Source organism: Myodes glareolus, chromosome 7 (assembly GCF_982192425.1).
Source record: "Myodes glareolus chromosome 7, mMyoGla1.1, whole genome shotgun sequence".
In the NCBI taxonomy this organism is placed as follows: domain Eukaryota; kingdom Metazoa; phylum Chordata; class Mammalia; order Rodentia; family Cricetidae; genus Myodes; species Myodes glareolus.
The window spans coordinates 17,900,628-17,922,865 of NC_142032.1; the positions used below are offsets into that span (position 1 = coordinate 17,900,628).

Consider the following 22,238-nt stretch of genomic DNA (forward strand, 5'->3'; position numbering starts at 1 on the left):
CCAGAGATAAGTTCTTAGTGTAGGAAAGTCAGCCTTCTAAAGGACTACATTCCAAGTAGATACTCGAATTATGCCAAAGTTCACTTTGATTAGAACAACAATAAAGAATGTCTACAAATACAGGGAAACTTTGTTCTAAGTGAGACTCTAGAAAGAAAGAGTGCCAGCTTTCCGTTGCCATTTATTATACTACAGCCATGTTCTCAACTGCTGCAACCCTTAGTATAGTTCCTCATGCTGTGGTGACCCCAACCATAATATTATTTCATTGCTACTTCATAATGTTGCTACTGTTATGAATCACAAATATCTCACATGCAGGATATCTGATAGGTAACCCTTAAAGACATCACAGCCAGGTTGAGAACTGCTGTCCTACAGCTTTGGGCTACATTTACACCTAGCACCAACACATTACAACTTTCGGCAGTAATCATTTTCTTGCTGGACATGGTATTTAGTTGTATACACTGACTTGAATTTTTCACATGCTCTTAATGTAATTTACCCCTCAGCCTTATTCCTTTGACTGACTTCTCTTTCTTTGGTTTGCAAGTTTGAAATGGAAAGCAAAATTATCCAACTACAGAGCTTTGTAAACTGTCTTCTAAGGAAAACTTAACTGGTTTATTTCCTCCATGAGTAAGGTGGCTTTCTCTTGAGGTTAGACCCTATTTAAGTAAACTGGTGTGACAGCATACAAAGTAGATTTGCTAGTGGGATCCCTATGTAAATTAGTGGGGAGCTGTGTTACAATTGTTATTTACTCTAGGCTCATCTGAGGAGCTCATCTTTAGGAGGCATGGTTAAAGACTTTTGTGCTGCCTCTGTTGGGAGTTGTGGTTTTTTGGTAGGTCTGCCTGTGTAGCCCAATATGAGCTAGAATATCCTCTTGATCCTCTTGTTTTCATCTTGGATGATGTGTGTGTGCTACCATACCTGGTTTAAAGACTATTTTTCATATATATATATTTTGACTTACCTTTTTTTTTTCTTTTTCTTTTTTTAGGCTGTGCGTGTTACAAAACCCAAAATCCCAGAAGCCATAAGAAGAAATTTTGAATTAATGTGAGTAACATTCATGGACTCCTATTATTTCTCTTTAGAGATATTTGCATATTAATATAGCAGTCTAGGGAAAATGTGAAAGGAAAATGCTCAGTCTGAGATTGGATGAATAGCTGTTTTCTGTATGTTAGTCACGTTACCTTTTGTATCTTAATGCCCAGCAAATACTTACTAGGTTTCTCTTTATGTATGGGCATTTCCAGAACAGTACTCAAAGATGCAGTTTGCTGTGAAATGATTAATTGTAGTATTATCAGAGTTGCACAATAGTCTGGAATGGAGTATAACAAAGGTTTATTTATTTGGGGCTAAACTCACAGTAAGGGAAGCAATCCGCAGTCTTCTGTGTGTACCAGTACTGGAGCCAAATCCAGAAAAAAAGGGCCGCACATGCTTTTCTTCTGCAGTTATAGTACATAAGACCACGCCCAAAGTGGGCCAGTATCTTAAAGACTATTGGTTGAAGGAGTTCCTTCCTACAACACTTCCTCCTTTTCTATTTTATATACAATAAGAACAAATACCAAATGAAAAGTTTTTTGCAGCCCAATAAACCTCTCTGCCGATACAATAATCCGAATCAGACTAAATCAAACTGAATTAGAAAAAACCCAGGTTTAATGGATACCAGCTTTCCCGGGTGGCATTTCAGTCCCCAGAGAGGAAACAGGGAAGGAAGACCAGAAAACCATGTGTTTGTTCTCTGGGTTGCTGTTTAAATACCCTGTGGGTGTGGTCTCGAGCATCTCTGAAGAGGAGTCATTGTTTGGCTGGTTTTCTTGGGGGTAGAGTCTGGACTGAGGCAACTCCCAAGGAAGGGGGCTTGGGATGGAATTTTCTACCCAAACGTTCCAGACTCTTTGGGTATATGGAGGCCAGGGGCTGGGGTGACGCTTCCAGCTAAACATCCCAGACTCTTTGGATATATGGATGCCAGGGGCTGGGGTGAAGCCTTAACCCAAACACCAAGTACTGTCCAGAAAAAAGAATAGGCAAAAACATACATAAAAATTAATTACAACCAGCATGAACAACATCAAACAAGAAACACATGCTTAATATTTCAATAGTTATTCTATCCTAAGGAGTCTAAGTCTTATATTAGAAATGAGAGGAAAGTAACTATGACTATCTAGTCTTCAATCCCATCAAAGACCTGAGAAGAGAAATAATATTATCTGAGTAAACAGGAAGTGCAATCAAGCAACTTCCAAAAGTTGCAAGAAATGACAGAGATAACCAGCACCTGGGCAGTCACCTAAAGTCTCATTTGCAATGTTGGGGCAACCAACTTTGACTAAGGCCTAAAGTATCTGACAGACCATTATGAATGGAGCCTTGAATGAAATATTAATTAAACAGTGTTGAAAAGAATGCCCCTTTTGTTACCTTATTATAATGGTAAGAAGAGAACCTTGGGGCTGAATAGATGACTCAGCTGTTAAGAGCACTGACTGCCCCTCTAGAGGCCCCAGGTTCAATTCCCAGCACTCACATGGTGGTTCACCACTGTCTCTGACTCCAGTCCTAGGGGATCTAGTGCCCTCTTCAGGCCTCTATGGGCACTGCAAACACTTGGTACACAGACAAGAAAGCAAAGCAGACAAAACACCCATACATATTTTTAAAGGTATTTTTTTAAAAAACGAGTGTATACCTATTTGGTATAAAACTTAGGGTTTTTTGTTTTGTTTTTGTGATAATCAAATCTAGGTCTTTACACATTGCCTGTAGGGATGTCTTACCTGAGTCTGAGTTGATTTCTGAGTATCTTCCCTTTTTTTTTCTTTTTCTTTTTTTACTTTTTGGTTTCTTGAGACGGGTTCTCTGTGCAGCTTTGGAGCCTGTCCTGGTCAGTCTGTAGACCAGGCTGGCCTTGAACTTACAGAGATCGACCTGCCTCTGCCTCTCAAGTGCTGGGATTAAAGGTGTGCACCACTACTGCCTGGCTGGTATCTTTCTTTTTTTATGTCTCTAGAATTGATTAGAAAGAAGTTACTTACCTGACACAAGATTAGTTTATAAGTGTTTTAGAGGATCTCTTTCTGATGATACTTATAATATTTGAAACAGCAATATTCTCATAGAGTATATATGAAAAGAAGAAACAAACAACTTTAGAAATTTTGGTTGTTGGGAAGAAATAAGAGATGATGCTAAATTAAAATAATTACAAAACCACGAACACACTAGATGAGGGCCAGGGATGTGACTGTGGCAGAATGCTTGTTTGCCTGACATAAACAAGACTGAATTCAGTCCTCAGGGCACACACATGCATGTGAGTGCACATATACACTCACACACAATCAGAGAATATAGCAAGTGTCCAAGGGAACAGTAGTACTTCTCTGTAGTGTAACCTGACTTCTTTGTGTTTCTAGTCTGTCTTCTGTTGTGCAGAGTTCTATTTCTCCTGTTTCATTTAGAGCTGTACTTTAAGAGTATAAAGCATAAAATATCAAGCTGGGAGGTAGGTTATAAATCTGAGCTGCTAATAGAAATGATGTTTATTCAAGGATCAGGATATCTTAAACTTTAGATATGAATGTTTCTACAAATAAATGAGTTATATGGGTTCTCTCCTTCCCTCCTTCCATCTCTCACTGCCCCTCCTGTCTTTTCCTTTTTCCTCCTTCTCTCCCCTCTCTGTCCCTATTCAGAAGGGTCACATGTGAGAAGTTTGAAATACACTTTCAAACCTGCATGTTACTGTGCTTTATCCCCAGAACCAGAAAGAGGGAAGAGGGAGGGAAGGGAAAGGCAGAACCTTTTCTGATTTGTATGCTTTACTTTGCAGGGAAGCAGAAAAGACAAAACTTCTTATAGCTGCACAGAAACAGAAGGTTGTTGAGAAAGAAGCTGAGACGGAGAGGAAAAGGGCAGTTATAGGTATATGGATTTATTTGTGATGAATGTCTCTGACTATAGGTGCTGTGACTTTGTCCTTTTTTTTTTTTTAATCAATTTCTTGTTTGATAATGAGGGCATTCAAGACAGCATTATGTGTAGTGGAGAATTCTAGAAACTTCTTTGTATATCCAGATGTCCTTAAACCTTTAAAAGTAAGGAAAGCCAGTAGGTGATGAAGTATAGCCCACTTAATTTTCAGTTTGTAGCATAATTCATTCTGGTGAACTGCTGAAGAGTTACTTTCTAGTTTATATTACTATAGCATGCTGTGTGGCTGTCCTTTTCAGTGTCTCTGCACACATGCCGGAGTTTTCCCAGAGTAGTGTGGTTCAGCATGGGGGAATAGGACTGTTGCTGTCTCCAGCTTATTTTCCTGAACCACATGAAACAGGCCAACTACTGAGAGAATTTAAGAAGATCTTAAAGCATCTTCACACACTTAATTTTTTAAATGTCAAATCTAATAAATTTAGAGCTTATAATTTTGTTATGTTTTAAATTTTGCTTTTCTAGTAATTCATTTTTGTTGTAGTTTGTAATCTATTGGCTCCTACTAGATTGAAAGTCAAGGGAGAAAGGTACTTTGGGGTAGGTTGTTGTAGAGAACATTCCTCAGAGCAGAATTGCTGAGTCACAGTGTATGCATATGTTCAGGTTGCTCTTGCTGCCAAACTATTCTCTCCCTGGTTCCTCCATCTTGTCTGGCTTCAGCATTGTATTCTGGTTTCTGTACTGCTGTATTGAATTCTCCTTTCTCTATGTCCTCATCACCTCTTGGAGTTACCATACTTCAAACATTTATTTTGTCAGTTTAGTGATAGATAGTATAACACATATTTTCAATTTTAATATCTTTGAACCGAAATATCTTTGAGTTATATAAATTTGATTTTCACATAGTCTAGTTCATCAAAAAATCAAGTGGTTTCTGCCTTATCTTGTTTACAAGTTCATTTGCCTCCACAGGTACCAATTTTATTCAAAATATTTAAATTTCTGGGGTTTTTTGTGTATGAACCTTTAATCCATAAGGGATTTATATTAATGTTTAATGTGATAGAGATTTGGCTTTACTTTTTCCAAATGGCAATCAAGATTATTGATTAATTCATTATTTCCTCTTTTTGAATGTCATTTATGTTATACAGTAAGATATTACATGTAATTAGTTTTTATCCTAAGATCTCTGTTTTAACTCCTCATTCTGAAGTGTCCCTGTTACTTTTTTCCTTAGCTGTTCCTGTTGGTTGTAATTGTTGACTATTATTAACTATCCCTGAAGTTAGCCTGGACTAACTAGCCCCTGTATTCAGCTATGAAACTGTAAGGACCAGCTCAATTCCCTAAAATACTCTGTTAGGATTTTTGTTTGAATTACATTGAATATACACTGATTTGGAGAGAATGGAAATATTTGATACTGAGTCTTACAAATCCCGTCTTTCTATTTATGAGAAATGTCTTTTTAAAAGTACCATAATTTAGGATTAGGGAAATGACTCAGGGTGTAAAATGTAAGCTTGAAGACTACAATTTTGAATACCAGAAACACATGAAAATCTAGAGTGGGCTCTGTGGATCACTTTTAATCCCAGTCTCATAAGGTAGGGAAATCTCAGAGCAGGCTGGCTAGCAAGACTAGCTTTATAGACAAGCTCTAGGTTCATTTAGGGACCCTGCCTTAACAAATGGAAGCGTCACCAAAGATAACCACTGATTCAGCCTCAGCCTCCACGTGCCTGTGCACCCACTTTCATGTTTTCTCACACACATGTGCCCACATACATATGAAAGCTGGAAAAGCGGGGAGGGGTATAATATTCTTAAAGTCTCTGAAATTTATTAGAAATTTATTCCTTGGTGCTGAGTGTGGGGGCATGCTCCTTTAGTCCCAGCACTCAGGAGGCAGAGGCAGGCAGATGCTCTGAGTTTGTGGCCAGCCTGGTCTACAAAACGACTTTCAGGACAGACAGGGCTACACAGAAAAACCCTAACTCAAAGGGGGAAAAAAAAAGCAATTCATTGCTGGATAGCTTTTTAAAGTTTATTGTTCCTGTAATAAGTAGAGTCTTTTACAAAGGCACTTTTCTAGCTCTAATTTTTTTTTTTGGTAGATATGTTATTGGTTTTTAGTTAGCAGCCTTGTTGAAAATGCTAGTATTCTTAACAGTGTTTTTGCTTTCCCTGTGATTAATCATGTTGTCTTTAGATACCAATAACTCTGTTTTCTTCTGTATATAAACATCACACCCTTCATTTCTTCTTGTCTCGCTGCTCTAAGCTATGGCTTTTTATACAGCATACACAGGAGCAGGCACTTTGGTTTTATCTCTAAATAGTTCCAGCATCAGTTGCTGTCCTAACATTTACTATTCAATGAAGTTTTCTTCTGTTTGTTCTTTGCTTGCCAAAAGCCCTTATTAAGAATTATTGTTAAAGCCTGGTGGTGGTGGCGCAAGCATTTAATCCCAGCACTTGGGAGGCAGAGGCAGGTGGATCTATATGAGTTTAAGGCCAACCTGGCCTACAAAGTGAGTTCCAGAATAGGCTCCAAAGCTACAGAAACCCTCTGCAAACCAAAGAGAGAGAGAGAGAGAGAGAGAGAGAGAGAGAGAGAGAGAGAGAGAGAGAGAGAGAGAGAGAAAGAGATGTTACTGTTAAAACTAAGTTTGTTTGTTTGGGTTTTTTTTGGTGTGTGTGTGTGTATTGAATTGAACATATGATTTTCAAGTTACTAATATGGTGGATTCTATTGTTAGATGTTATATTACTGGATTTTCTTGTTGCTCTATTAACAGTCATGATATGGAAGGTTCACCATAATCTCTTGTAAGGTTTGCTGATAATTTTTTACAAATTTTTACAAGTGAGATTACTTACAGTTTTCTTTTCTTATAAACTCTTATCGCGTTTGCTCTTCTGTATTTTGTTTGAGGTTAGAAGTTTGTGTTCTGTTGTGTGCTTTGTTTCTTCCAACTTCAGGATGCCCTGAAGAGCGCTTATTTCCTGGGACATTTTGTATATGATATATATTGTTTCTTTTCATGGGTTTCATGGAACCCATAAATCATTTTGCTTTAATATGGTTTGTGCTACTTGTTTGTACTTTGGTAACATCCAACCTAATTTCATTTCTCTATTACATATATTTATTTCATTATTCATTTCCTTTTAAGGTTTAGAAATTTTATTTTTGTTGAAAATTGTCTTATTCGTATAATATGTCAAATGGGGAAATGGATTTACAGAATTCACCTTAGCTTTGAACACATCTGCTATAGTCTACCTTCCTTTATGTTTTTTGGTTGTACATTCCTTTTTGTTGGATCAGTTTTGATCTTATTTATTTTTCATAGAATTGCTTTTTAGTTTTGACTTGATTTATGCTTTCTTTCCAGTTATCTCTGTGAATTTTTGTTAGTTCCTTTTCCTGCATACTTTAAACTTACTCATTGGTTCTTTTATAAAAAAAAAAGTCTAACTTTAGATGCTTAATTCATTGACTTTCAGTTTTTTCCTTTTCTCTTTTTGTTTTTTGTTTCTTTGTTTTTAGTGGAAGGATGTAGGAGAATGAATTTCCTTCCGAGTACTGCTTTGGTCTTGGGGGTTTTGGTGGTGGTTCTTTTGCTTATATGTATTCAATTTTCTTTAAGATATTTTCATTATAATTTCATCATTAATCTATGAGTTATATGTATTGCTTTTTTAGTTTTGGGTTCAGTGAGTTTTGAGAGTTGACCATTTTATTGATTTTCAGTGTCACAAAGGATAACATCTATTGTATGGATGATTGAGTTGTGTGTTGAAATTTGCTCTGCAGCCTTTTTCTGTAAATGCCCTAGTTGTCTTAGAAAGGGCTGACTATATAGTCCCCATTTGTTGGATGCAGGTTTCTATGGCGATTGATTTCATCTTCTATGTCCTTCTCATTTTTGTCTTCTGGTACTATCAGTTTACTGATAACATTGTGTTAAAATTTCTTAAAAATGACTTAAATTTTTTCTTTATTTTGAGTCTCTCTCATGAAGGCCATTTAAATTCAGGATCGTTAATTTCTCTGGAGATTTCCTACTGGTTTATAATAGCATTCTTTATCCCTAAACATATTGTGTGGCATAAGACTTACGCTGTCTGATGATAACACAGCTATGTTGGATTTCTCATGGCTATTTCTTGGTGTATCTTCCCGTTCTTTTACTTTCAACTCTTCTATGTCATTATGTTTTAGGTATGTCTCTTATAAACAGCATATAGCTGGATTTTGTTATCTTATCCAATGTGAGAATCTGTCTTTTATCTGGTGAGTTTTAGTCCTTTTATATTTACTATAGTTGCTACTGTATTTAGATTTGTATGTTATCCCTCAATTATATGCAATTTACCACACATTTTTTTCCCTCTACTTCTTTTTCCATTGTGAGTTGTCTTTATTCATTTTTTTCTTTTACTTGACTCTAAGGTTTACATTCTGTTTCTGGAATGTACAACTAGTCATCACTCGTGAAATGTTAAGTTTATCTGAGTCAGTAAAATCTAAAGTAAATAATATTCTCCATCCTCTTCTGGAAAAATACTTGGAGATGCTTCAGTTCTCACCCCTGTTCTCCAGTCTCACCTGCTGCTGTTGCTCTGTCATCTGTTTTCATGTTGTTTTTATCCTTGCTTACCCTCCTCAGTACTAATGACTTCTATAGTCAACATTTCATTCGATTTGAAAGTGTAACCTTTTCCTCTGCTTCAGATGGTTTACTTTTCCCTGCTACTTGTTATCTTCTTGTTTTGTTTTCCTGGTGAAGGCTAAGCTTGTTTAGTCTTCCTTGGTCAAAAGTGCTCTCATTTCATCCTCGATGGAGCTTGAGCCTACAGATCTGTAACAAACTAAATTTATTTTTTCTTATCATATTGACAATACTGATACTTTTTTATTTGGCCTCTTGAATGTGATTACAAACTTGCCACCAAACCAGTTATTATTATTATTGGGGGGGGGGTAGTCATTCTTCTGCTTTTAAAATCCTCTTGCTTTTAAGGTAACTCTGTTCAGTTCTCCAGCTCTCATGAGGCTAGCAGGTAGAGTTCTTTAGTGCTCGTTTCTCTCGAGTTGAAGCCTTTATTCGAGAGAGTTGGGATGTGCAAGGCCATGTCTAGTCCTGTGTGGAGCATTGCCCAGTGCTTCTCTCTCTGTGGTGAGTAACCGCCCAGAGCTGCTGCCGTGCACCCTCAGCTCTTCTGTAGCTGTGCCTCTTGAAGACTTTCATTCTGTCTTATAAACTTGCTGTGCATTTAAAGACAGATTTGTTATGTATTGTGTAACAGTTTAAGGTGTTACTTAAAGGAATTTTCTCATTTGTCTACTCCTACTTTTCTGGAGCTCCAAGTCTGGTCATACTTTCCCTTGGTTTCTTTCCATGAAATGGAAAGTAGTGTGTCTTAAGCTTATGCTTATCGTTAAATGCCCAGCCCGTAGGGTTTTTGTTGTTGTTGTTGTTGTTTTTTTTTAAGTTAGTGTAATACAGATCTGGGATAATTTTAAAAAATACTGCCTCCTGAAAAAAAATGAAACTATTTGGAATTTTTCTCTCTATTACATGTTCTTCGCCAGAAGCTAGAGATAAAATATGTTAAAGTATTTCTTGGAAACTTTGGGGTTCCACACCATGGTCTACAGGTGTTTAAGAAAATGAAATGTGTGTCATCTAACTTAGGTACATTCTGTCATATTCTTTACGTCATATCTAGGTTGCTTATACCTGTTAAAATTAAAGTACTATGTAAATAGTTGCCATCATTAGGGAATGGTGACAAGAAAATAATGTTCATGTTCAGTAAACACATTTTTAAAAATTTCTGAGTATGTTCAGTCTGTGTTTGGTTGAATCTTCAGATGAGAAACCTGTGACCATAGAGAATCACATGTCCTCATCATCTTTGGCTGAAAGGAAAATTGGAAGTGTTTTTTAAAGAATTACAGTGATAGAATTTCAAGTGTAATTAGTCTTTCGTGTTTGGTCCTGGGGACTTCGGTTTGGACAAAGGTTTACTAAAAGTATTTAGTTTTCTTGTGTGTACTTGGGTATGGCAGCTGCTATGATCACTGTGAACACTTGTTTCCTTAAGTGACTAATTTCTGCCTTATCTTTACATCAGTAAGACTATTCATTCTTTGATACTATTTTCCTTATGTCATATTCTTGATGGAAACTTAATACTAGATCCTAGAATATGTTAAAACTCGACTGTTTAGCCTGTCACTTACAACACAGGCTTTATTTTCTCTTGTTGTCTGGCTCTGTATTCTCTGTAATTTTTTCATTTATATTTATGTATCTTTTATTGTGTTTTCTGGCTTATCCCTACCAGCTCATGTCCATTATTTCCTACAAAATGTCTTCTTGGTTTAATTCCCATTATCCTGATTTTCTCATGCCGCTTTATATGGTTGTTCTATGTTGCCATGAGTTTGTATTGCTCCATTTTTGTACCATTTTTTTACCATTAGTTTGTGAACCATTGCTTTATAGTCTCATGGAAGACTGAAATTGTTAACCTTTTGTAACCTTCCCACAAAACTTGCACTACCTACATAAGACATTAGAGAAAGAAAGGAATTCCTCCTCTCTTGAGTTATTTCTAGAACAGATAACTAAAATTATTTTTAGAACGGAAACTATTAGCCATAAAGGCACATGTAATTAATGTTAGACCATGTACTACTGATTCTGAATATGTTTCTTTGTTATGTTATAGAGGCAGAGAAGATTGCACAAGTGGCAAAAATTCGGTTTCAACAAAAGGTGATGGAGAAAGAAACTGAAAAACGCATTTCTGAGATTGAAGGTAAGGCTGAAGTTCTGAGTGTCCTGGACTGCCTCTCTGCCTCAGGACCAGTTCTTTATTGTCTTGTGGGGGAAAGCCATAGGGTATTCTGGTCTGGAAGAAGTAGCTAGCCTGATACACTAGACAACAAACAAACAAACAAAACACTTTATAATCTTGCTCCTTCTTTAGGCTGTGATTCTAATAGTTCAACCTTTCATTTCCTTTCTTACAATGGAGACTAAAACTCTCACTTTAGTCTCTAATGAAGTATAAGAATTCCTCAACATTTTTTGAGGAATCAAACAATGATCTGGAGAGATGGCTCAGTGATTAAGAGCACTGACTGTTCTTCCAGAGGATCAGGTTCAATCCCCAGACCTACATGGTAGCTCACAACTATTTAAAGTTTCAGTTCCAGGGTGATCCAACACCTTCTTGTATACACAGAGATACATGCAGATAAAATACCATATACATAAAATAAAATGAAAAAAAATTAAAATGTGCAAGGTAAGGGCAGGGGAGATAGCTCATTGGTTAAAGACACATACTAATTTTGCAGATGCACCCATGTCAGGTAGTCCTCAATTGTGTGTAACTGCAGCTCCAAGAGATCAAATGCCTTCTTCTGGCCTCTAGAGGCACTGTTCTCATGGACACACACACACACACACACACACACACACACAATTTAAAATAATTTTTTAATGTTCAAAATAGTAAACTTAACCACCACCAGTTTGTCACATGTCAACAGTAATAACAACAAATTAGCTTGGGGAAAAGATATGATCCCTTTGTAATTGAAAATCTGAAACTGTGTAATCACATAGTGATGTGTTTGCTATTAAACCCAGAGCCTTGCATATGCTGATGTTGATGCTCTTTGACAGATCACAGTCTTGAGGATACTTCTATACAACTGTTTATCTCTCTGTACTAACTTATTTCAGATTAAATTTGGTGAGGATGCAAATAATGCAATAAATAGAGTGGAGCTTTTATGTTTAGATGTGGTTATTTTGCCTGAACCCTGCCTGAATGGAGGCTAAGGCTTTGAGTGATGGGAAGTTGGAGGGAGATAGAAGAAAAAGCAGCCACTTAGAGTAGAAAATGAGTGAACTCAAAAAGTTGTTTAACAATGATGAGCATATTCTCCTTGAAAAGGAGCTGTCCTGAGGATTGAGATTTTGAAAATTGTTAATATTATAACTTAAAGTAAGACCAACAATTGAAATATTAAGCAGTATAAAAGGTACTCTTACCCAGATAAGGAAGTAGAGTGGCAGTTTGCTTTGTTTCAAGCTTGTCATGACTCTTATTTGCTAGATGCTGCATTCCTGGCCCGAGAGAAGGCGAAAGCAGATGCTGAGTATTATGCTGCGCACAAATACGCCACCTCAAACAAGGTGACTGCCTCGCATGCCTCTTCCCCAGTGACTGGTTTACATTCGCTTTTCTTGGGCTCTAATGCAATAGAAGTAATTGTAGTCAGTGTCAGAAAAAGGTAATGGCCAGCCCATCATCAACCAGTTATTTAGCATGACGCATTTACCCATTGGTTGGGGGTGGGGAATTTATAAAAGTAACGAGCTGGAATAAAGATAAGCAGATGCATAAGCACAGGTCAAATGTCACAAAACTGTTCATTTGTACTGTAAGTAGGGGCTCTGAAAAGTTGAAGATCTTTTGAGAGAACGACAGGGAAAGAGGGAAACTCATTTAAGCTAGCTTTCCTAATAGGTAGCTTTTCAGGATAGAAACTGAACTTAGGGGACTGGAGAGATGGCTCAGCGGTTAAGAGCATTGCCTGCTCTTCCAAAGGTCCTGAGTTCAATTCCCAGCAACCACATGGTGGCTCACAACCATCTGTAATAAGGTCTGGTACCCTCTTCTGACCTGCAGGCATGCACACAGAAAGAATATTGTATACATAATAAATAAATATTTTTTTAAAAAAGAAACTGAACTTAGAAGAGGGTTTCCCATCAGAGACACACTTGCAGTTTGGGGGCGAGATACTTTTTCTTTTTTTTCCTAGTCAGTGTCATGTATTGTATATGTTGAACAGTGAGAACCAGGGTCTTCCAGAGTGAGTCAGTTTGGTTGGTTTTAGGGTTGTTTTGTTGTTTTCATTCTTTTTTTTGCATCAAACAAGAACAATCTATTTCCAAGGAAGACAAAAACAGAAATCTTCAGTGAAGTAAAACAGAAGAAACAAGGTTTAAAATTCAACAGATGCAAGCCACTCCAAACACTCATCCTATTTAATTTCCTGGTACATGCACTGAGAACCCAAGATCATTAGGCCCCAGGACAGCAGTGCTTTGAGATTCTATCTCAGGTCTCCTCTTTGTGACAAATCATGCACACATACCCACACCCACGTCGACCCAGGCAGAAGTCACATGCATGCACAGGTGGCTAGAGAACTGCTGGGCAGGACGGGAGGAAGAGCTGGGCAAGCATACACCAGCACTTGTGTACTAGAGACCCAGATAACCCTTCTGTTGCAAGCTGAACAAGAATAAAGATGAAAAGAAAAGCAACACAGGAAAAAGGAGAATGTTCAGCCAAGAGGTTGGATAGATGAAGAGGGAAAGATGGAGGGGAATTTGGGTAAAGCAACCTCAAAGAGGGAGGTCTTTGGAACACAGATGAGCAGAGATTCTGTGACTCCAGTAACATACTAAGGCTGACAAAATATGCCACAGCATCACCTCAACATCCTGTGCCCTCTCCCAACAGAGGGAAACCACAAACACTCACCCTCTAGCCCTGCCCATTAACACTCTTAAGGACTTTCTCAGGTACCTAAAAAAAGAAGTGACACCTCTCCTCCCCCCCTCACCTTAGCACATACTCAGGTCCAGTATAGGCCAAAGAGAACGCCTCAGTAACTCACAGCTGCCATCTCATCATCCTCCTCCTCCTCAAATGTCAAGTCCTCCTCAGCCCTCCTTTTCTTCTTTTGTTGCTCTTTCTTGTGTGTTTTGGACTTTTCCCCCTTTTGTCTAAGTTCCTCCATCCTTTTCTCAAAATCATAGTCTTTCCGCTTCTCTTCTATCTTGTTGACCAGAGAACGTTCTTCACCTGATCCACACACACAGTCATACCCAGGTTTTGTTGATGTCTCTTTCCATAACTGTGATCCAGGAAATTGATGGAGTACTTCACCACACAGCCCTAGGCATTGCATATTAGTAGCCTCCCATTTCAGAATGTGGGGTTGTCTTGGTAATGACAGTTGCCTTCCCAAGCTCAGACTTCAAGTTCACCTTGTAGTCCCTATGCCACAGAAGCTCCCATTTGAGTCGCAGCACTGGGTTTCCATCCTTTTTTCTCTCTCCTGTCATTCTCTTCTCCGAGAGCTTCTTATATTCATCTTTGCTCACTTTTCTGTCCTGCTGCCTAGCACCATCTTCCCAGTGAAGTACAAAATACTTTTCATGTTGAAGATGGTCTGGTGTATTATGGTACATTTGAATCCCTGGCCCTTCCTGCGTCGCACCTATAGTACTTGTTGTTTTAATGCCTCTTCATGTGATATTGAGATTGCTAAATAGATCCTGCAATTTGAAGGATAAAAATCAATTTAGAAAGGAAAGACATAAATTAGAAGAAATAATAGGTTGGTAGAATGTAAATTGTCAGAACTTTGGAAACCAGTATAAATTTAGAAACAGATATCAGAAGAAACAGAATGGAATTTTGTCAAGATAAAAGCAAGATGAGAAATTCATACCTCTAAGAGTTCAAATTGACAGTAGAAGAATTTGGCCAGAGAGAAGCATCAGGACCTTCTTACTGGGGTTGAAGAAATGGCTCAGTGTCCAAGAGTGCTTGCTGCTCTTCCAAGGGGCCCAGAGTTCAGTTTCCAACACCCATATTGGGTAACTCAGAATTTCAGCTCTGGAAAGTCAGACTCTTTTATCTTCTGTCCCTTACTACACTTGTGCACGCATAAACATACATATAAACAAAAATAAAGTGCCCTTTTTAAAAATAAAAGACTTGACTATTAAGATCAAACTTATCCTGAAAAGGGTCATCATTTTCTGCCGTTTTGAGAAATGCCACTCAGATCACTTGTAAAGGGCTTTAAGAAGTAATGTAGTTATACAGTATGACTAGATTTACATGCAGTGTTTTGGCATTAGATGTGAATCAGCTGGAAGGTGGAGATGCAGGGACTGAAAGATGTTAAAGTACAGAGTAAGTGCTCTGTCACTACAGAAGACAAGAAAGACTCAAGACATAGAGGGGGTTATTAGAATGGTCCTGGGGACATAGAGAGCATATATTCTGGGAACAATGAGTTTTAATGTAACTTAGTTGGCAGAGTGCCTGACTAGGGTGCTGAGTTCTAGATTTGGTCTCCCAATACCACATAAACCTGGGTGTGGTGACTCCCAGTAATCTGGTGGTAAAATCAGGAATACTAAAAGTTCAAGGTCATCCTTAGCTACAAGCAAGTTTGAGGTCCTGTTTCAAAAATTAAATGTTGGTAGAAGCAGAATCTGGTGGTAAAATCAGGAATACTAAAAGTTCAAGGTCATCCTTAGCTACAAGTAAGTTTGAGGTCCTGTTTCAAAAATTAAATGTTGGTAGAAGCAGTTCTGGTGGTTGACAAACATCTGTCTTACCACAAATGATTTAAACAGCCAACTTCTGAATAAAGGCAAGATGCTAGATTAGGTGATTGCTTGACATATTCCAATTCTCAAATTTGGTCAAAAAAAATGAGTCACTAAAACATCTAGTTATACAATTGTGAACCTAGGCTTTTGCTTGGAAGCCCTAATACTGATCTGGTAACTTGGGTACCTCTTTCAAGAGAATCAGTAGAAGTACTGTCTCAGTTCTGATTGAAGAAAACTACATGAAATAGAAAATGCATGTAAAGCATTTAATAAACCACAAAAGAAATACATATTATTTAATCCCCAGTCTATTTTTAAAAGCATACAGCTTAACCTGCCTTAAGATGGAAGCTTGTTAAAGGAATTTTAGTTAAGGACTTAGCTGTTAGGAGGATAGCACACTCCACAGTGAAATAGGATCACTGGCAAACATTCCAGGTTGGATCATGTTACTCAGCAGAGCAGCTGGAGAAATGGTGTTAGAGAGAAGAGATGGCTATCGCACCAAACTATTCTAATTCCTTTGATCTTGTTTGCCCCACACAGCACAAACTGACCCCGGAATATCTGGAACTCAAGAAGTATCAGGCCATTGCTTCTAACAGTAAGATCTACTTTGGCAGCAACATCCCTAACATGTTCGTGGACTCCTCTTGTGCTTTGAAATATTCCGATGTTAGGACTGGAAAAGAAGGCTCCCTTCCCCCTGAGGAAACTCTTGAACCCTCTGGAGAGAGCCCCGTCCAAAACAAGGAGAACACAGGTTGATGCAAGAGGTAGAAATGCTCTCCCATATCAAAGTGTGACCCAAGGGGCTAAGTGGGAACAGTGGTTATATGGACTTTACAGATTCACAGAGAATTTGTGCTCTGTTGTGACTCTCTTGTCATAGTCCTGGTTTGCCAGCTCGCTGCAGGATAGGGCCAGCTGTCTGGCACTCAAATGGTCTTTTCAGCCACAGTTTTATCAAGTATCCTGTCTGTGTTCCTCTGTAAACCGGTACTCATGAGTGAGGGAAAGTGACGCTTAGATACTGCCTGCACTGGAATGTCAAACACTATATAACAAGCTGTGTTTTTTTTCAAAGCTGAGGTCTATTGAATAATGTTTACATTGGTCCCTGGGGACGTGTGCTTAAACATTCAAGAGCTAGGAGGCCAGAGAAAAGACCACCAGAAAATGGTAAGTTAAAGAAGACTGATGACATTTGGGGCCCAGGCTCTTTTTAAAGTCCAGTCCCAGCATTCCTCCATGTGATTAACAGCCAGGCCTCTGGATTCCTAGGAAATGATCTTCCAGTTGAGCAACCATTTACTTGATACAAAGTGTACCGTTCTGTTTTCCTACAGTCAGGTTGGTGGCCTGCAGGGACATGCACTTTGCCACCCAACCAGAGGATTCTTACAGAGATTCCTGATCACTAGTTTATTTCATTAGTAAACTCAGAGATAGAGAAAGCAGCTGAAATTTAAGGGAGACAAAACCTGCACTGCACCAAAACTGTGGGACCCTGTGTTTCCTCCATTGGGTGATGATGTCTACATCACTGCTCTGGCCCAAGTGCGATGAAAGTGCCTGGTTTTAGCCACAGACAACTGCTTAGAGGTCACCTCGTGACTCTCCTAAGCTGGGACAAGGTTTTAACCAGACATAAGAGCAGTGTGCAATTCCTAATTTGCTGCACAGTATTATGTCATAATTGCAGGAAGTTTGTATTTTAAAACTGGATTTGGGGTACATTCATTTGCCCCAGCACTCCTTTCTAAAGGCCAAGATTTTATGGATGCCGTGGTTGTTAACACACTGATTCTCCTTAAAGTAGCTCACCAAGTGTGAAACCAAAAGTAACCTAGAAAGCATCCTTGGTCATCTTTGTTTCCTTCCCCTTTGACCCTGTGATGTTGATATCAAAGTTGCTTTTCCAGCTTTCACTCTAGGAGATCAGAATTCCATTGACTTCTGGGCAGCCATTGAATTTATTTTCCATGAGAAAATGACAAAGTTAACCTGTAACTATAGGAGATCTACTTCATCCAGACCTCTTTTCCCCATCACATTAACTTTCCTGGAACTTTATGCTGCACAGGTAGACCTGAGTCTGCCAAGCCTGTTGACAGCTCTTGTGTATACTGTGTTGAAGCCAGGCAGAAGTGTAATGGGCCCACTTCCTGAAACCTCTCAGCTGGTTATCTCGCAACAACTGAAAGGTTGTGCCAAACATTTTATTGGAAAAGGAAAGCCCAGGTTTGAATGGGTCTTTCCCCTAGGCCTTATAGTATAGAGGCATTTGTAATATGGAAAAAATAATCCTTCTCATTTAATTATATTAATTACCCTTAAATGAATTTTGTGTTCTTGAACCCTCATTACAAAAATTTTTGAACTATATAAATATACCTGTCATATTGTTGCTGCAGATAAATAATGATTGTGGGATATCTGGATCATTGAGCTTTGTGCTTTCATTTCTAGAGATGTTTTCTATTCCCATTAGTGAAATGCTGTTGCCCCAAAGTGATGGCTGTAGGTGTCTTAGCGGCCACAGGTCATGTTGGCCGGGTTGAGGAACAGGGAAGTGCCATTGTGAAAGATTAAAGAAAGCACTTCCACTTGAGCTCCCTATAGAGTGAACTTCCCTGTGCCCACTCAGTGAACTAAGTCTGGCCATCCTTCAGGGATGTTCCTTTTGGTAAATATACACTGTAATCTTTAAGTCTAAATTTATATGTGAAAGCTACGTTTTTAAAAATAAGAATCTAAATAAAATTATTTTCCTATCAGTGACTGTGTGTGTATATTGTGTTTTCCCCATATGACTTAATGCTTTTCTGTTTTTTTTTTTTAAACGTGTTTCTAAGGCTGACTTGCCCTTCTCAACTATAGAGCAAGTTTGTTTGCTGATTTAGCTTAACTGTAGAGGTTTATACTTTTCCCAAAATAATGCCTACCAAGTAAAATTTAATAATATTTCCACTTTTTCTTGGATCCTAGAATTTGATAAACATTGCTATTGTTTGTGGGATAAGTCAGGAGCAGGGCATTGAAGAAGGAACAGTCATTGTGCCCCTTAGAGCCCATACTAGAAGGAAAACAGTTTTACATTAAAGGGGGGGCAGCTTGTGTACACTGTACACAACTAACTTAATTAGTTCAGAGGTTACCAGAGTCCGGGTTGGACCTAGATTCTCTCCCAGGGAGCATTGCTGGTGCAGACAGTTGTAACAGTGCTTTTGGACTAACAGAGAATAGTTGGGAGATCCTGGGAGAGAGTCTCCTCTGCTTCTGGAATTCACCTCCGTAGTCTCCCACATTAGCTGCCACAAACCAAGAAGCTGCAACTACCAATTTGAACTTGTTATCCTATAAGCTTTGACATTAAGGTGAATTCTTCCCACTCCAATAAGAGAATGTGAATTAACAGTTGTGAGTTCTACTTGCTTTTAAATGATTAGACACAGTGCCAGTATATGCAGGTGAGGAGCTTTATAATCTGGCCCTGCTGGCCTTTCCGGAAATGCCACTCACTTCTAAGGTCCGTGAATATGCCTTCACTCTATTTCCCTTTGTTCTGTCCTGGTTTTCTTTTCCTCTCTGGTGGTACCTGCTCTGCTTTGCTCACTCCTAATGATTCTTCATTGTTTCAGAGAGTTCACCCTGAACTGTGTGCTCAGAGTTAGCGTTTTTCATTTAACCTGCATAAGCATGCATCCTGCCTCATGACCTGCTTTAGAGTCTATTATGACATAAGAACCCAGGCTTTCTGAGGGCAGTGACTATGACTCTGTTGTTGCCTGGGGGTTGTATCTATTGCTAACCCCTGAGATGTGCTTGATCCTTGAGACTTGATCAGTTTTGTTGTGTAAAAAAACAAAAGGTGAATGTGAAGTGCAGCAAAACACAGTCAAATAAGTAGTTGTAACAAAAGGACTTAAAAGCTGGGCCAAGTTCATGCGAATGGAGACTTAGGAAATAATCATGGGAAATTACCAGCTATTTCTAAACTGTTTTGTAAAAGGAGTGGCGGACTGCGTTCCTGCCCAGATCCCGGCTAGCTTATCCCTGAAATAATTACACAGAAACTATATTCATTTAAGCACTGCCTGGCCCGTTATCTCCAGCCTCTTATTGGCTAACTCTCACATCTTGACTAACCCATATCTAATAATCTGTATGCCACCACGAGGTCATGGCTTACCGGGAGGATTCTAACCCACGTCCATCTTGGGCAGGAGAAACATGGCGTTTGCCTGCCTCTGCTTTCTTTCTCCCACAATTCTGTTCTGTCTTCCCTGCCTACCTATATTCTGACCTATCAGGCCAAACAGTTTTCTTTATTAATTAACCAATGAAAGCAACAGATAGATAGTAGATCCTCCTACATCACTATTTACTCATCTTTGCAGGGCAGCTCTTTAGCAAAGTAAGTTACTGTACCTAGTATAGTAATTTCCATATGACAACTGCTAGGGTATGTTAGCTTATCTAATCTATAGAAAGCAGTATGTCTCTGAGTAGACCAGAAATGCCCACAGTAGAGAAGAGCACAGTACCTGGCAAGTGTGAGTGTGAAATGAACCACATTGATATTTATCTTCAGGAGCTGTGGTGTAAGATAACTAGTTTTAACTATCAACCAGCCTGGATGGATGGCTCAGCCATTAAAGGCTAGGCTCACAACCAAAAATATAAGTATCAGTCACAACCTTCAGGAACATTCCAATAACTCAGAGCAGTGTCTTAGCTTTCTCTTGATCTATTGTCTTTGTGTAAGCATTTGTAGTGGCATTTTATTTGTATTTTAATAAATGAAACTTGCCTGAAGATCAGAGAGTAAAACAACCCCACGTTGGTTGCCATTTTGTAAACAGAGACTGTGCTTTAGTTTCCCAGGATTCCAGACCTGAACTGTATTAATTAAAACAAGTGTATTCCTAGCTAGCTCTTGTATCTTAAGTTAACCCATTTCTATTATTTTATATTTTACCACGAGGCTTTTGTTTTGTTATTTCTTGCTTCTTTGGAGGCTACATGGCATCTGCCTGACTCCACCTCCTTTTCTATCTTTGCTTAGATTTCCTGCCTTTCTCTATTCTGCCCTGCCATAAGCCAAAACAGCTTCTTTATTAACCAGTGGCAATAAAACATATTCACAGCATACAGAGGAGAATCCCACATCAAGCATTGACAACAAGCTCAATTTCTCATTCCTAGTCTTTTATTACATGGACCATAACTCATAATGACACTTTACTTGTTTTTTCTTGCTGTGAACTATGGTTTGAATATGGTCTTCAAAAAGTTTGTGTTAAGAACAGCCTCCAATCTTTCCAGGAGATCTTGTCTGTTTCCTCTTTCCAGAGGGATCCATGTATGTCTCTCTTAGGGTTCTCTTTATTACGTAGCTTCTCTGGGATCGTGAACTATAGGCTGGTTATCCTTTAATTTAAGTCTAATATCCACTTATGAGTAAGTATGTATCATGTTTGTCTATCTGGGTCTGGGTTATGTCACTCATGTTTTTTTTTTTTCTAGTTCAATCCATCTGCATGCAAATTTCAAGGTATCATTTTTTACCAATGAGTAGTACTTCGTTGTGTAAATGTAACACATTTTATATATTCATTCTTTAGTTGAGGTACACCTAGGTTGTTTCCATGTTCTGGCTATTACAAATAATGCTGCTATGAACACAGTTGAGAAAATATCCTTGTATGAGTGTGCATCCTTTGGGTTCATGCCAGGGAGTATGTTGCAGGGATAGAAAGGGAGGGGAGAAGGGGAAAGAGGAGGAGAACATATGGGAATGGGATGCTCAAGAAGGGAAAGGACAGTGAGGGAAAGCAAGGAAAGAGATACCTTGATCGAGGGAGTCATCAGAGGACTAACGAGATACATGGCACTAGGGAAATTCCAAGTAATCCACAAAGATGACCCCAGCTAAGACTAAGCAACAGTGGAGTGGATGCCTAAACTGGCTTTCCCCTGTAATCAAATTGATGACTACCTTAATTGTCATCATAGAACCTCCATCCAGAAACTGATGGAAGCGATACAGAGAGATCTCTGTATCTACAGTGAAACATTGGGCCAAGCTTCTGGAGACCAGCCCAAGAGAGGGAGGAGCGATAACAGGAGCAAGACCATGATGGTGATACCCACAGAAACAGCTGACCTGAGCTAGTGAGAGTTCACTGTCTCTGGACTGATAGCAGGGGAACCTGCATGGAACCTAACTAGGCCCATTGAATGTAGGGAACAGTTGTGAGGCTTGAGCAGTCTGTGGGGCCACTGGTAGTGGGACCAGGATTTATCCCTAGTGCTTGAACTGGTGTCTTGGAGCTTTCTCTTTGGAGGGATTCTTCACTCAACCTAGATATGGGGGGGGAAGACCTTGGTCTTGCCTCGAAGTGAAGTGTCAGACTTCGTTGACTCTCTGTGGGAAGCCGTACTTACCCTTTCTGAGGAGTAGATGGTGGGGTGGTGGGGAAAGAGGGGGCTGGAGAAAGGGAGGGACTAGGAATGGGGATAGCTATGTAAAATGAGAAAAAAATCTTAGAGAGAGAGAGAAAGACAGAGAGAGAGAGAGAGAGAGAGAGAGAGAGAGAGAGAACAGCCTTCAGTCACCAGTGTTGAGAGAGAGAGCCCAGAGAGGATACTAAGTAATGGGTATAATGAATGAATTAAGATCTTTATGGCAAGAAAGAATTCCTTTTTTTTTGTCCCCATGTGTATGCTGCCTCCCTCCCTCCTTCCCTTTTCCCCTCTCACCCTCTTGTTTCTTACATTCTGCTTTTT

General features: G+C 38.9%; 1 protein-coding gene and 1 pseudogene across 2 annotated transcripts in view; one reads left to right on the forward strand and one right to left on the reverse strand.

Moving 5' to 3' along the window:
• The window catches only part of Erlin1 (ER lipid raft associated 1), a 46,850-nt gene extending 28,627 nt beyond the window's left edge, over positions 1 to 18,223 (forward strand). For both annotated transcript variants that reach the window (XM_048439188.3, XM_048439187.3), the window contains 5 exons: positions 1,010 to 1,068; positions 3,869 to 3,960; positions 10,729 to 10,818; positions 12,130 to 12,209; positions 15,990 to 18,223. In XM_048439188.3, the coding sequence (XP_048295145.1) occupies positions 1,010 to 1,068; positions 3,869 to 3,960; positions 10,729 to 10,818; positions 12,130 to 12,209; positions 15,990 to 16,211 (543 nt within the window). In that variant the 3' untranslated portion in view covers positions 16,212 to 18,223. The remainder of the gene's footprint in view (positions 1 to 1,009; positions 1,069 to 3,868; positions 3,961 to 10,728; positions 10,819 to 12,129; positions 12,210 to 15,989) is intronic.
• Positions 13,694 to 14,311, reverse strand: LOC125403556 (zinc finger matrin-type protein 2 pseudogene; annotated as a pseudogene).
• Positions 18,224 to 22,238: the final 4,015 nt, after the last annotated feature.